This window comes from Diadema antillarum, unplaced genomic scaffold (genome assembly GCF_040938485.1).
Source record: "Diadema antillarum isolate AM-2024a unplaced genomic scaffold, OU_Dant_1.0 seq00001292_RagTag, whole genome shotgun sequence".
Classification (NCBI taxonomy): Eukaryota; Metazoa; Echinodermata; class Echinoidea; order Diadematoida; family Diadematidae; genus Diadema; species Diadema antillarum.
Window position 1 is genome coordinate 594,208 of NW_027272071.1, and position 13,972 is coordinate 608,179.

General features: G+C 38.5%; 1 protein-coding gene across 1 annotated transcript; it reads left to right on the plus strand.

The window, feature by feature from the left end:
* Positions 1-224: 224 nt before the first annotated feature.
* On the plus strand, positions 225-9,922 carry LOC139707972 (long-chain fatty acid transport protein 2-like). The gene is made up of 9 exons (XM_071619963.1): positions 225-819; positions 2,562-2,771; positions 4,003-4,161; positions 5,096-5,220; positions 6,457-6,657; positions 7,177-7,270; positions 7,850-8,048; positions 9,129-9,226; positions 9,615-9,922. The coding sequence occupies exons 1-9, from the start codon at positions 225-227 to the stop codon at positions 9,920-9,922; spliced, it is 1,989 nt and encodes a 662-aa protein (XP_071476064.1).
* The last annotated feature ends 4,050 nt before the right edge of the window (positions 9,923-13,972 follow it).

Here is a 13,972-nt window from a genome sequence, read left to right on the forward strand (position 1 = left end):
CCACTCAGACAAAATGGAATTCACACCGCATTACAAACACGGCTTATCGGCGGGGTTCAAAGGTCCCCATGCATTAATGATTACCTGATCCTCATTAAAATCATAGAAAGGTTGAGCTGTAAGCAATCGTTATCCCTCACACTGAAGTCCCGAGTACCACCAGTCTTCCTACCCGTAATTACAAATCTATAAAGAGCATGTAGGACAAGGTGCCTTGTAGCAACATGGCGGTAGGATTTTGTCAAACTGCCGTAACCGGCGCACTGATTTCAGTCCTTGTTGGATGCGTGTGGATCCAACTTAAGCTTGAAAGAGGAGAACAAGGTGTTGCGATTTGGGATCTCTGTCTTTTGGCTGCTGCAGCCACTACTACAACCCTTCTGGTGGCATACACGTGGCTGCGAATCAATTACACGAACTGGTTTGAGGACGTCAAGTACTTTCTAAATTTAGTCAAATGGAACTCATCAATCCAGGAGAAAATGAAGTCTGGACAGACGATCCTCGATGTTCTCGATCGCCATGTCTACCATAAGCCCGATCACCCATGTATTCTATTCAACGACGAGGTGTACACTTATTCCGAGGTGGATAGGCAGGCTAATCGAGTCGCCCGCTGGGTAATGAACAGAGATCCCAGCTTACAGAAAGGCGATGCCATTTGTCTTCTGCTCCACAATGGGCCGGTGTTTGCTTGGACGTGTCTTGGACTAATGAAGGCAGGTATCGTGGTGAGCCTTCTAAACACAAACCTCAAACCAGCGGCTCTCATTTACTGCATGCAGGCCAGTGAAGCCAAGAAAATTATCTTTGGATCCGGTAAGACTAAATGAAAACGAATACCTCATTGGCCATTGTTGGCATTGCAGTTTGCTACAAACAACGTTTAAGGAGAAGGAGATTGTTGTGGCAATAATAAATAACAAATACCTATATTATTTATCAATTCATACTAATCTGAACGCTGCAACAATATTATCCACTTGACACCGCTTAAATCTCAATATCCATGGCTGCAGACGTTGACGAGTAAGACATCGTGCCTATCATGGTTTAATTTTTTTTTCTATATCCTCTGATCCCGAAGATAGAGAGGCATGGTTTGGACATGCAATCCGTTCAAAAGTAACTAATTTCAACAATTACATAATATGACGCTTCCATCGTTGGATGGTTAGCCTACAGTATTTCGTGAGCGCGTGATGCATGGACACCGACATAACGAAAACATCAAGAAAATCTCACAAAATCTATTTGCTAAATATAGTAAATGAGTGCTATTGTAGAGTTAAACATAAATTACAGTTCAACACGCACATAATAACTTAGGCATGTAGAATACAATTCCAATTTGAAGATTGCCACACATAAACATCAGTGGGACTCGGTCAAGAAGCCGCATTTGGGTTATATTTCCTGTACAGAAGTAAACACGACATCTTTTTACCTACTTAACTATGGCTATTAATATATTTTATGTAAAAAAAGTAAGGTGACTGTTTTTAACGATTTTGACAATGAATGCGCCTGATAACTGAAATTTCATATAAATTGTACCTATTGCAAAATAATTCTAGCAATCTTGAGTCTAGAATTCACTCCTCGTCCGCCACAACCGTTGGCTCAATTACATTTTTTTTTTTTGCCTCGACTACAGTGTATGTTAAAATCAAGTCAATGTTAGGCTAAGATCGACTTTGTGTAACAGTGAGTCGAATTCATTTAGACCAGCGCCAAGTCGAACTTAGCTCGATATTTGCATGGACCTAATACACATGGACATTCATCGTATCGTTAATTAATTCATGCACTCGTGCATCTCAAAAGCGCCACAAAGACATTTTTAGCATGCTTCAGTGCTTTGATCCCATGATCGTCACCGCCAGCAAGCCGGGAGAAGAACAAGACGGAGATTCGAAAAAAATCTAAAACTATATGCGCAGAAGAAAATAACTCACAAAAATCAAGTAAAGTGAATGTGCAGTTGTGGTGTATGTTAGGAAATCATACCTCAAACAATTTCGCTTGGGAGAAGCAGGCAGTTTTTAAAAGAAAGCTAACATTTGGGCAGAATGATTGTCATTTGTGATCTCAATATTTCATTTTTCTCCAGCTTATTCCAGATCAAAAGGGACGGTAATGGTAGAGAACAGATATATCTTGCCACTAGGCAAGGTCTTATGCGTGTGCAAAAATGTGCGAATCAGCAATTACCCATCTTTTGACACGAAACTTTTAATGATCTCAGGTTTGCTGCTCCTCATCATCTGTATTTATTCAAAGACATTTCTGTCTGAAAAAGGCACATCAGCGAAACAAGACTGAAATGAGGGGAAAAGATTCTTTTGTTAGTGACGATACATGATCACACAATCGTTATTGTCCAGACACCTGAATGTACTCATTAAGATGTACATATTAAATCAGGTGTCGGCGACGATCATTACATCAAAGAAAGACTGCAGTGGACAGTCCATGTATATTAGGTCCATGATCTTTGTGAAACAGACCCCAGACTTATTCGAGAAAAGTGAAATGTCTTTTCTGTTTTCATTTCACAGACTTCCTTCCAGTCGTTGAGGGGATTCTTCCTGAGCTACTCGAACTCGGAATCGACGCGTGGCTGGTCAACGATGACAACAAGGAGAACATCAAGTCACCCCGTGAAGTGGTTACTATGGAAACATCGCACCTCCCAAAGGAACCCTACGCGAGGGATGCGTATTCATTGACCGACCTAGCTATCTACATATTCACCTCTGGCACAACAGGTAAGTTACTCATGTAAATGTGCATGTATACACATTTATATAGTGTAGTGTTCGAGATCGGTATTCTTTCTTCATAAATCGTAACATGGCCTTCATTTTTAACCCTAGCAGGTGGTCATCTCAAGAACTTCAAACATTATTAAAGCATATATTTCTACCCCTATGACGTGCACTCTGTCAGTTCTTTTTGATAAGCCTGAGATGAGTAGTAATCACATAATCCCCATTATCATTATCATAATCGTTGTCATTGATATCGTTATTTATAGTTTTAGTATCATCGTCGTCCTCATTATGATCATTATAACAATCTTCGCTTTTGTTGTTGTTTTTTAATCAGCAGGCACCACACAATTACTCCTCTCAGTTTTCTCAAAGGAATATACTAGCAGCATGCTATCAATGTCAGATAGTCGGCGATATTATGCTTTGGAGTGAAAGGCTTGTTTAAACTATTCTGATCCATTTTGTAAAAAACATTTCTATACCAGGTTTACAGTTCTCACCATCCCCTACTTTACCTCATATTTTCCACGGAATCTCCACTGGAGGTATGCAGCAACATGCGGTGCAGTAGACCAGCAGTAGCCGAATGATTATATATCTCACGATCAGACTCCAGTCGAAATCATTCTCATTTCCTTTTTTCCAGCGTGAATGGATAACTGCCGATGTCTATGCGGTACGAACTAACAGATGATAGACAGTCCCATAAAAGAACTTATAAAGCACTGCTACCGTGTACATAATGTGAATAGTTATATGATTTATGTCCATCGTCAACATACTCTTACACATAAAAAAGAGAGAAAAAAGTTGGGGAAACAATCTTTGTTCCTGTTCAATATGTGAAAACGGTATGTATCAATGAAAGCAATGGCAGTAGATATTTCAAGTGGTGACGTCACAATGCTTTATTTTCAATCGATGTGGGAACATTATCTTTGGTCTTATAAGTGAACCATCCTTAGAGAACCTCTTCACCGAAATATTTCGATGGGCTTTAGGCTTAGGGATATACTGGTTCGATTTGTTCGATGTGTTGTATGTAAATTATGTGGTAAGAGATGAGAAATGGTGGCTAAACGTCAGCCCTGTCAGATCAGCAAAGGTGATCTATGAATGGTCATCTTAATCATCCAACTTAAGCAGACACACATATTCCCACACACTTATTCACAATTAACACAAACGGTCGGTGACCCATTCTCTTCTCCCTGCTTGGGTTTAGGCATGCCGAAGCCTGTGGTCGTATTACATCGGAAGATCATTCGCTCCACTTATCTCCACTTCTTTTCCAATATCACCCCTGACGATGTGTACTACGTGGCTCTACCCCTGTATCACTCAGCAGCGCTGCTACAAGGCGTCTTCTCCGTATGGTATTACGGTATGTTGTCGATCTTTCTTTTTTAATGTGGTTGATCAATCCCCTCCACTACACACACACACACACACAAACGCATTGTCTCCCTAAAACTGTATCAGACAGTAAAATTTGCTCTTTGTAACGACAATTTGTCAGTCCTTATTTATGTTATTAATTCTTGGAGAGAATACGGTTGGTTACCTAATAAGCTTTGTTTAGTCCAACTTAAATATGAGCATCAACGAATTCAGCGTCAGGTAATCTCTGTCCATTGGCAGCTAGAGTTTCAACGCATCTCTGCCAATCAACACACAATTTGACTTCTAAGGCACAATACCTGGGTTCACGTTTGATCATGAGGTCTATATATTTACACAATCTACATCTATTAGCAAAATGCAACGTGCCGCAATCACAACGCAACATTATGTGCACAGATGGCAGACAAATCAATGATAAATACACACAATATTGCTGGATTTAGGCGTTACTGCCCTAAAAAATACTGATGGAATATGCATCCGTAGGCATAAAAAAGTAGCATAGGCGATGCCATCAAATTATATATAATATGACCTATTTTCATAGTATTTCATCTGACTTGTTCAACAGATCAGCCTATGCGTACTTGGTCAGCTCTTCCGTAAGAGCATAGGATCAATTATCGCATCTTAATCTGTAAAGGAGTCAAGAGTAATTGATGACAGCTTTTGATCAGGACGGATCGTAACACTCTCTCGTCTGTTAAGCAGAGCATTACGTGATATTCTATAAAGACATGAGATTATTGTACTGTACTGATTAGTACCGTTGAGCCTGCAACTTTTGCAAAGTACATCTCATCAAAAGCCGCACAATGTTTTTGCGGGTTTCTTCATGTTTACCCCTGTGTTTTTTATGCCTTGTCGATCGATATCGATAAGATTATTCAAGCTGTCTGTGTGTCGTTTTAAAGGTGGAACAGTGGCTGTGGCCAAAAAGTTTTCTGCAACTCGATTCTGGGATGACATCAGACAGCATCGTGCGACAGGTTTTCATTATATCGGTGAGATCTGCCGTTACCTGCTTGCTCAGCCGAAGGTGAGGATGACAGAGGAGCTTCACTTGGTATGACCTGCTTGGAATGGAAAGTCTCTCTTACTTTCACTCCACCCCACCTCTCTCTCTCTGATTTCTATATCTATCTATCTATCTAGCAGTCTGTCTATCTGTCTATCTATCTATCTACCTGTCTATCTATCTAGCAATCTTTCCATCTGTCCATCTATCTATATCTGTCTATCTATCTATCTTTCTGTCTTTCTATCTATATCTACCTATCTATCTATCTTCGTCGTTCAAGACTGCTGGTACACACTTCATTTCACAAGATCTTTATTATGAGCTCTACTTCGTCGCTTGTTTTCATGCCTTGAATTTTACATCAACATGGGTAATGTGAATGTCAGTCTAAAACAGTTGCAAATCCGGCCACATACGCACACACACACGCGCGCGCACACACACACACACGCACGCACGCACACAAGCACACATAAACGCACACACACTTTCGCCTTTGAAAATGAATAATTCGTGGAGGGGGACTTGCAAACACATCGAAACCCAGGATCATTGGGAGAGTTCCCTTCTTGATATTGTTTGCCGAAGACACTGAATAATGCCCCAGTCACATATAAACACGGATGCTCAAGGATCTACACGGTGATTCGGGGAGATCCGGGGACGTCCAGGGAGATCCGGGGAGATCCGGGATTTTGGTATGATTGTACACACGGTACCAACACGGCAGCTACACGGATAAGGCCGGAAGAGCGCGGCGTCTACACGGGCCAACACGGCATCTACACGGATCAACACGGCAGCTACACGGCAGCCACACGGACCACCTCGGATTGCTCTGCCAACACGGCAATCCCCGTCGGACGCCGGATGTTTTTGACCTCCAAAAGTTGCCGTGTTGGCCTCCCGGCGTCAACACGGATCTCTCCCCGGATCAGATCCGGGGTGGTCCGGGGTGATCCGGGATGTCTATGTGACTGGGGCATAGGACTTATTATGTGTAGCAGCATTCAAAAAACTTGGTATTGGAATACAAGAATTGTGTGAAGAACGGCAGAACCCGAGGTGGTGAAACATGCTTCCTCTAAAATCTACTCCATAGTTATTTTCGAATACTTTACACATACTTTATTAGGATGATAGGAGACCCCAAAACATGACAAAGCAAAGATTGATATGGTCCATGTGTATTTCTTATAAACTCAAAGGTAGTCACTTCATTACTAATCAATCTCCATCTCTGTTGCACCTTAGAAATCAAATGATGGAATATATCCACGCAAAATACGCTTCGCCCAAGGCAACGGACTTCGACCAGAAATCTGGCGGGAATTCAAGGAGAGATTCAAAGTGGGGAAACTATTTGAGATTTATGCAGCTACGGAGGGCAACTTTGGATTCATAAACATCGACGGAAAGGTTGGAACTGTTGGCAGATACCCGTGGTTTCTGAAGGTTAGTCAATGTTGCCGTGACTTTAACAAATGCCACTCACTTGTTAAATTGCTATAAAATCGGTTTTCCTACTCACGATGACGGATCTGAATTCTTGAATGACTTTGTTTCATATCCTACCGCTTCCCTGTCATTGAAATGCCTTCTATCGTCACTATGTTTATTCTAAAGAATTTAGAACACTATATAGGCCCGAATTCACGAAGGTGGTACAATGAAACCATGGTTTAAACCATGGACAAAAACTATGGAGCGCCAAGTGTCGCACGGAATATTTCGTTACTAAATTGGTCATTTCTTCGACAAAATGACCGTTCGTTAGAGAAATTATCATTTCGGGAACGAAATGTTCATTTTGTTTCAAAATAATCATTTCATCGACGAAATGACTGATTTTGTAACGAAATATTGCATGCGACACTTGGCGCTCCATGGTTTTTGTCCATGGTTTAAACCATGGTTTCATTGTACCACCTTCGTGAATTCGGGCCATATGTCTTCATTTCTTTACCTGAGCAGAAGATGAAAGACGATGTGGAGATCGTGGATTATGACTACGGGAGCGGTGAGCCGAAGCGGGGAGAAGATGGTCTCTGCGTGTTGTTACAAAATGGTGTGTATACCAGCTTCACAGCTCACCACAGAGAGTGACACGAAGTGACAGTGTCTTATGTTGAATGTGTTGTATCATACAAACTCTTGGTGTGTCTCCAGACTGTCCTGCAGACGTGACACAGTCAACATTGATATTTTGATCATCGTGCAATTGTGATTAACGTAGGGCCATCCGAGTCATGCTGGTTTGATTAGTGTATTTCCGAGCGAACTTTTACGTCATATTACCTGGGGTAGGCCTGTATCTACAAAATAATTATTATGCTGTTGGTCCGAATGAGGGGAAGTATCTAAGAAAACATGCAAAGTGATATTTCAACCACTCGATGTCATGGAATAGATTCTGCTTCCGGTCCACACAACAATTTGTCCACTGTTTGTCTTCCAAGCATTCAACTCTGAATTTTAGTAAGCCGTGCAAGTGATTCAGATATAAATGCAAGACGAAAACGACATCTGTATGTACATTGTATTTGAATAGCATTAAATGTATAATAACGTGGTAAATCGAGGGCTCGCTATACGTAAAGAATAATGATTACTTACATTCTATTCCCTTCTACTTAAAAAAAAAAAGGTCAGACCGGGTTGGCCCTAAGCAAGGTGAATGAAAACAGTCCCTACACTGGCTACAAGGGACCCGAGATAATGAGTAAGCGGAAACTAGTTAGCGGTGTGAAACAGACTGGGGACATGTACTTTAACACGGGAGATCTTCTCATGATTGACCACGACGGCTATGTTTACTTCAAGGATCGAGTCGGAGACACATTCCGGTATAATATTCAATTACTCATCATTTATTTCCATTGATAAATATCATTTAGAAAGATCGAATAACGAACAAACAAACATATCCACAAGTAAAAAGAGGAAACACGATAATCGACAAAAGTAGCTTATACATTGATCAGTTGTTACAAATTTGATTACAGCGTTACTGTTCCAAAGAGTAACCTATAATGGTTGGTTGTATCAAGAAGATGGAAGTCGGTGCACAAAAAGACCTAAAGGGGTTGTGCAACATACACCAAGGATATGTTAAATATCAGAGCATTACAAGGTTTATTTACAATCGTGCTCATCCTGAAGTAATTTTAAGATTTTAAATTAGTAGTGCCATCAATCGTTAAACCCTAAGAGTAGAATGTGTTTCATAGACAGAAATGAACGAGTTTCGAATTTGGATACTCTATAAAGACGAGGGAAGTAAATTCCATGAATTGTGGCCTATATGTATAGAAAAATGTTTTTATAGACAATATGGCAAGGTCTCGTCATGAGAGTTTCAGAAAACGAATTGTTTACTGTTTTGGGTGTTCAATCTATGTATTTTAAGTCAAAGGTAAAAATTTGCGTCCACACTTACCCTCTGCGAGCCCTATTCATTTCCTGTCCATAGGTTGCGTGTGTGAAATTTGTGCACATTCTCTCACAGACGGGGTTAGGGAAATAAATGTAAAAAGTAAAGATGTAATAACGATTTTATCTAAAATTTTGTATTTCTTATATTCAGAGGAGTTAAGATAACACACATGTTGTAAATGTATAATTTTGGTAATTTGTGTTATTCCGCACCCATCACTCCTTAGCCCCCTCCCCCTTTCCACATACACAAACAAAGAAAGAAAGAAAGAAAAGTGATTACAGTAGACTCCAGTTATAGCGAAGTCCTCGAGACCGGCAGTTTTCTTTCGTTATATCGAAATTTCGTTATAACCGAACAAATAAACAATAAAAATGCATAGAGTGGATAATGTTGCGGCTGAATTTTTATTTTGTTGTAACCGGAATTTCGTTATAACCGTGTTCATTATAACAGGAATGCACTGTACAATCAATTTTAATTTTCGCAGATGGAAAGGGGAAAATGTGTCTACGACGGAGGTTTCGCAGGTCATCAATACGTTTGACGCCATTCTCGAGGCGAACGTGTACGGAGTTACAGTACCAGGTTAGGGATGGTTTGTTTCAGCATGGAGCCATTCGTCACCACGGCCATTTTCTGCTTTACAGATCTCCTCATTATTGGAGAGCAAGATTTGAAAATATACAGAGAACACTAAAGTTATATACATATACATATCATTTATTCATTTTTGTTGATACTCCGGCAAATTTATAACAATAAGTTTGAGTCGAATATCAATGTTTAATGTCAAATCTAAATGTATATTGTTAATCATTATTCCAAGAATATCAATAATAATCATATTCCGGGCGAACAATAAACGCAAGTCTACTTACACATAAATACCAATGTTCTTCTAGGCCTACACACAGAATGGAGTGACATTTCACCTTTAATCAAACTCTTTCTTTTCTCTCTGACACACGACAAGATCAAGACGGGAGAGCAGGCATGGCAGCCGTCGTTTTACGAGCAGGCCATCACATCGACTGGCACGCCCTCTACGCACACATCAGGACACGCCTACCGAGCTATGCCTGTCCCAAGTTTGTGCGTGTCATGGACCAGATGGACGTCACGTCGACGTTCAAACACAGGAAAACCACTTTGGTCAAAGAGGGTTTCGACATCGAGATCATAAAAGACGACATCTTTATTATTGATACCACACAGGAGATGTTTGTACCGATGACAAAAGACCACAGCAAACTGATAAGCAATGGAACATTGAAACTATAATCCTCGTTGTGCGTGCAATGTTGTAGATATCATAGATAGATAGATAGATAGATTACATGGATAGATAGATAGATAGATAGATAGATAGATAGATTACATGGATAGATAGATAGATAGATAGATAGATAGATAAACGGTATTATATTGAGGTATCAATGCCTCGCAGTCATAAGACTGAATTGCACATCGAATTACATCGTAAAAGAGACTAAACGGATTACAAAACAAGCATTCATACAAAAGAAACAAGTAAAAAGTATAATAGAGATCATAAAACGAGGTTGTACGACAGGACATGTAGACGCAGTAGCGGATCCAGAGGGGGTGCACCGGACGCGCGCCCCCTCTTAATTGTTGAAACAAAAGAAATAAAAAAAATAGATGAAACCCGGAAGTAGCACCAGAAATATTGTTCTCGCCCCTCGATATTCACACTCTCTCTTTCAACACCTCCCTCTCTCTCTCCTTTCACTCTTTGTCACTTTCACTCGCTCTTTCTCTCATGTTCTTGCATACACACATCTACGCTCCTGCTGATTTCCTATCTCTTATTGTTACACACAAGTGATCACACACGTGCACCTGACATGCTTTAGCATCAGAGCCTTACTAGTCGATGAGATTCTTCTCGGGAGATACTATGCACAATGTAATGAAATTTATATTGCACTGAACTAATTAGGGGGAAATCTAAAAATGTACAAAATATTTCTACAAAAAGGTACAAAGGCAAAGTCTGGTAAGCGGATGGAATGGAGGAGGGTATAAAAATAAAATAGAAGGAAGGGAAAAGAAGGTGTATGACAACAAAAAGCCGAGTAAGCAGGATATATGTGAGAACCAAGGGCGGTCAAGAGAGAAAGAGGGATAGAATAGAAATGTTGACTGCAGCAAGTATGAAGCATTTCTGCGTGGCATAATGTCACCTATACATTGTGCATCATAAAAAAGCAACAACAAATTATCCAATATTTGAAATAACATATAAAATCAATTCTTTCATATAAAGTGTAGACCACAAACTCTATATACACACATTATACCTCTTGATACAAAAACATAATTAGGCCTATCATCAATGTGGTACGAATGAGAGAAAAAAAAGAGATCAAATCAATAAACATAAAACTAGATCTAAATAACATGAAATGCATTATCCGAATACAACATATACGCCTTCCATAATATTGGGTAAGCTAATTCTACTTCTCGTAAAGTGAATGTGTGCAGTTAAATGTGATTATTAAAGATGCAATAACGATTTTATCAAAAATTTTGTATTTCTTATATTCAGCTAATTCTACTTCTCGTAAAGTGAATGTGTGCAGTTAAATGTGGTTATCATTACACTTTTTTTAACAATAATACAATACAAGACACTGCTAAAAAATGACATTATATGAATTTAGATATCAAAAGTCATAGACATTGGGGAGGGAGCAAAAGCCAAGTAAACGAAAAGGACGCAGGGAGCATTAAAAAAGAGAGAAATGAGAGTTGAGGTACATTGTGATGACAAAAAAAAAAAATCCGAGTGAGCCAAATATGAGAGGTCAAGAGAGAAGGGGAGATAAAAGTGTTGATACGTGTATATATACACGCAACGGTATATAAAAACCTATTCATTGCACCTCAAAAGCTACAAAATGAATATACCTGTTTATACAAAAATATATTATCGATGCAGTATACACACGTAGATAAAACGGAGAAGCCAGTCAATAAATATTGTCATAAAACTTGATGAAAATATTGTTAATTCATCATCCAAATACACACCTCATGTATCACATTTGTATTGGGTGCACGAGATGATTCTACTTCTCTTGAATTATGCTGTATACGGTGAACCGTTTTCAGTATTGTATTGATATTGTATTGATACGATAATATGAGAACTACTCACATTCTATGGCAGATGACAAAACGAGTTTGCATACAATATGTTAGAATATGTCTTTGCTTGTGTGCTATTAGACTTTTTTTCTTTTCTACATACCTATGGCATATGCTTCACGAAGTAAGAATCACCTAAAGATACATGACATCTTTTTCAATGAATTTCATATCTAAAAAATGTTTGCATTGGCTTGGTACCCTATATTTTATTGCAAAAAGTTGAAAATATAACAAATTATGTATGTTAGGTTTCCCTATACCTGTTACATCATAAGAATATAAACGCATTATATGCATATCAACTTTGTGTACTTACGATATCAACCGTATACAATATGCAGTGCTTGACGTGTTTAAAGTGCATGGTGATAGTAAATGTAATAACAATTGTGATTGTTTCCCTAGACGCAATAAATTCTATCTTTAATCAAATGAAGTATATTCAAATACACTTTGCTGTTCTTAACGTGTCTCTTATTTTGTTTGTTTTTGTTTTTTACCCAAAGTCCTTTTGAAGATTGATTTTTGTCCCGGTTTAATACGACGTTATATTCATGAACAACTTGCTGTTTTACACATATGAGTTTTATAATAAGATTATATAACGTACATGTATACATTGAAATAATTGCATTGTAATATAGGTATGTAAAATTTTATTTCAATTTGCTGAATTTGAGATGTTTTTATATTCGTCAATAATATTTCAATTGCATGATTACGTGGTACATGATAATATATTACATATATATAATTTTTTTTTTCGGAGACAGGCTTAATATGAGGCTGTGCCTTCCTGCTGCTTGTCTCCAAACACTTTCCAATTATTTTATTTTCTCGTATTTCTCGTGAATGTTGTTGTAAAATCCTTTTATATATGTCTTATTGTTTGTAATGCTGTCTGTTTCTGTTATATGTTGACTTTTATGGAAGCGTTGACTGAACCTCAATCAATCAATCAATAGTATTTGATATGTTAAGTTTATGTTCAGCATCAATGTTTTTCAGCTTTATTATTATACCAGTTAGCAATCCCGAACAAACCCAACAGCGAAAATGCTAATGCGTGAATCTATGGTATCGATAGCCTCAACAAGAGCAGCAGACATACAATAGCTCACTTTTCAAACATTGAATTTTGATGCACTTTCATTCTTCTGCGTCATTCTGCTGTCAATACAACAAAATCAACATAATCTGCAGAACACGTAAACTTAGGATCTTGGATGTCAGAGTCAGATTAAGAGCCGAGCAACCTTATTTGCTCAAATGTCCTTGGTGGCTTTAACCTATTTTGAGGGTAAATCCGGATAGATGATGTAACTCTTGCATCCTTGAGTATTTTCAGATATTCAAGATGGTCGCCAAAATGGACCTAGTAAAAACTGAAATGTCCATGCTATATTTTCATAAATCTGGAAATTGCAACTCTTGTTTCCTTGGGGATTTTGATAATATTCACGTTAGCTGCCAAAATTGCTAGCCAAATATAAGAAATTTCTTTTTTATTATTATTGCCTAATATTGCAATAAATATAAAAAGAAAAATGCTGGTTCTACCTTATGATGAGGATGCTACATCCAAATTTAAAATTAATGATTCAACTCTTTCACCCCTAGAGGTTTTATGTGAGATTTTAGAAAGATTAAGAAATGGTTCCTATATGCAGTGTATTTTTGTATAAATGGTGATTTTTCTTCTTTTTTTAAAGAAACCTAATCACTTTGAACTGGGGGACAGATCTTTATTTCAATAGATTTTTTTTTTGAGTGCATTTGATCATTCTAAAGAGCATTCGCCAGGTGTGGCTTTGATGGGAAGGGGACAGCTGGAGGACGAACCCCCTCTATTCGATTTCTTTTTTTTTCTTTTTTTTTGGGGAGGGGACAATAATCACCTCCCATTCCCTCCTTCAACTTCTAAACTTGATATCCTTGAATTAATTTTCTATTAATTTTCCATTATGGTGGATTTTGCATCTGCGAGATTGTTCAAAATGTAAAATGTGGTTTGATTGACGATTTTCAAATACTCCACTTACCCTACTTGGTCCACCTCCAAATATAGATTGAGTCCAGCAAGTGACGGCGCACACGCACATAGGAACCCACTGTGCAGATACCACAATATTTAGCAATTCACATTGTCCG

What these genes read in the sequence shown, in the direction of transcription:
- LOC139707972 (XM_071619963.1), top strand. Translation starts at nt 225, where the DNA reads ATGGCGGTAGGATTTTGTCAAACTGCCGTAACCGGCGCACTGATTTCA. An exon ending in ATTCACCTCTGGCACAACAG is followed by an intron (nt 2,772 to 4,002) that starts GTAAGTTACTCA and finishes GCTTGGGTTTAG; the next exon opens with GCATGCCGAAGCCTGTGGTC. An exon ending in GATACCCGTGGTTTCTGAAG is followed by an intron (nt 6,658 to 7,176) that starts GTTAGTCAATGT and finishes TTACCTGAGCAG; the next exon opens with AAGATGAAAGACGATGTGGA.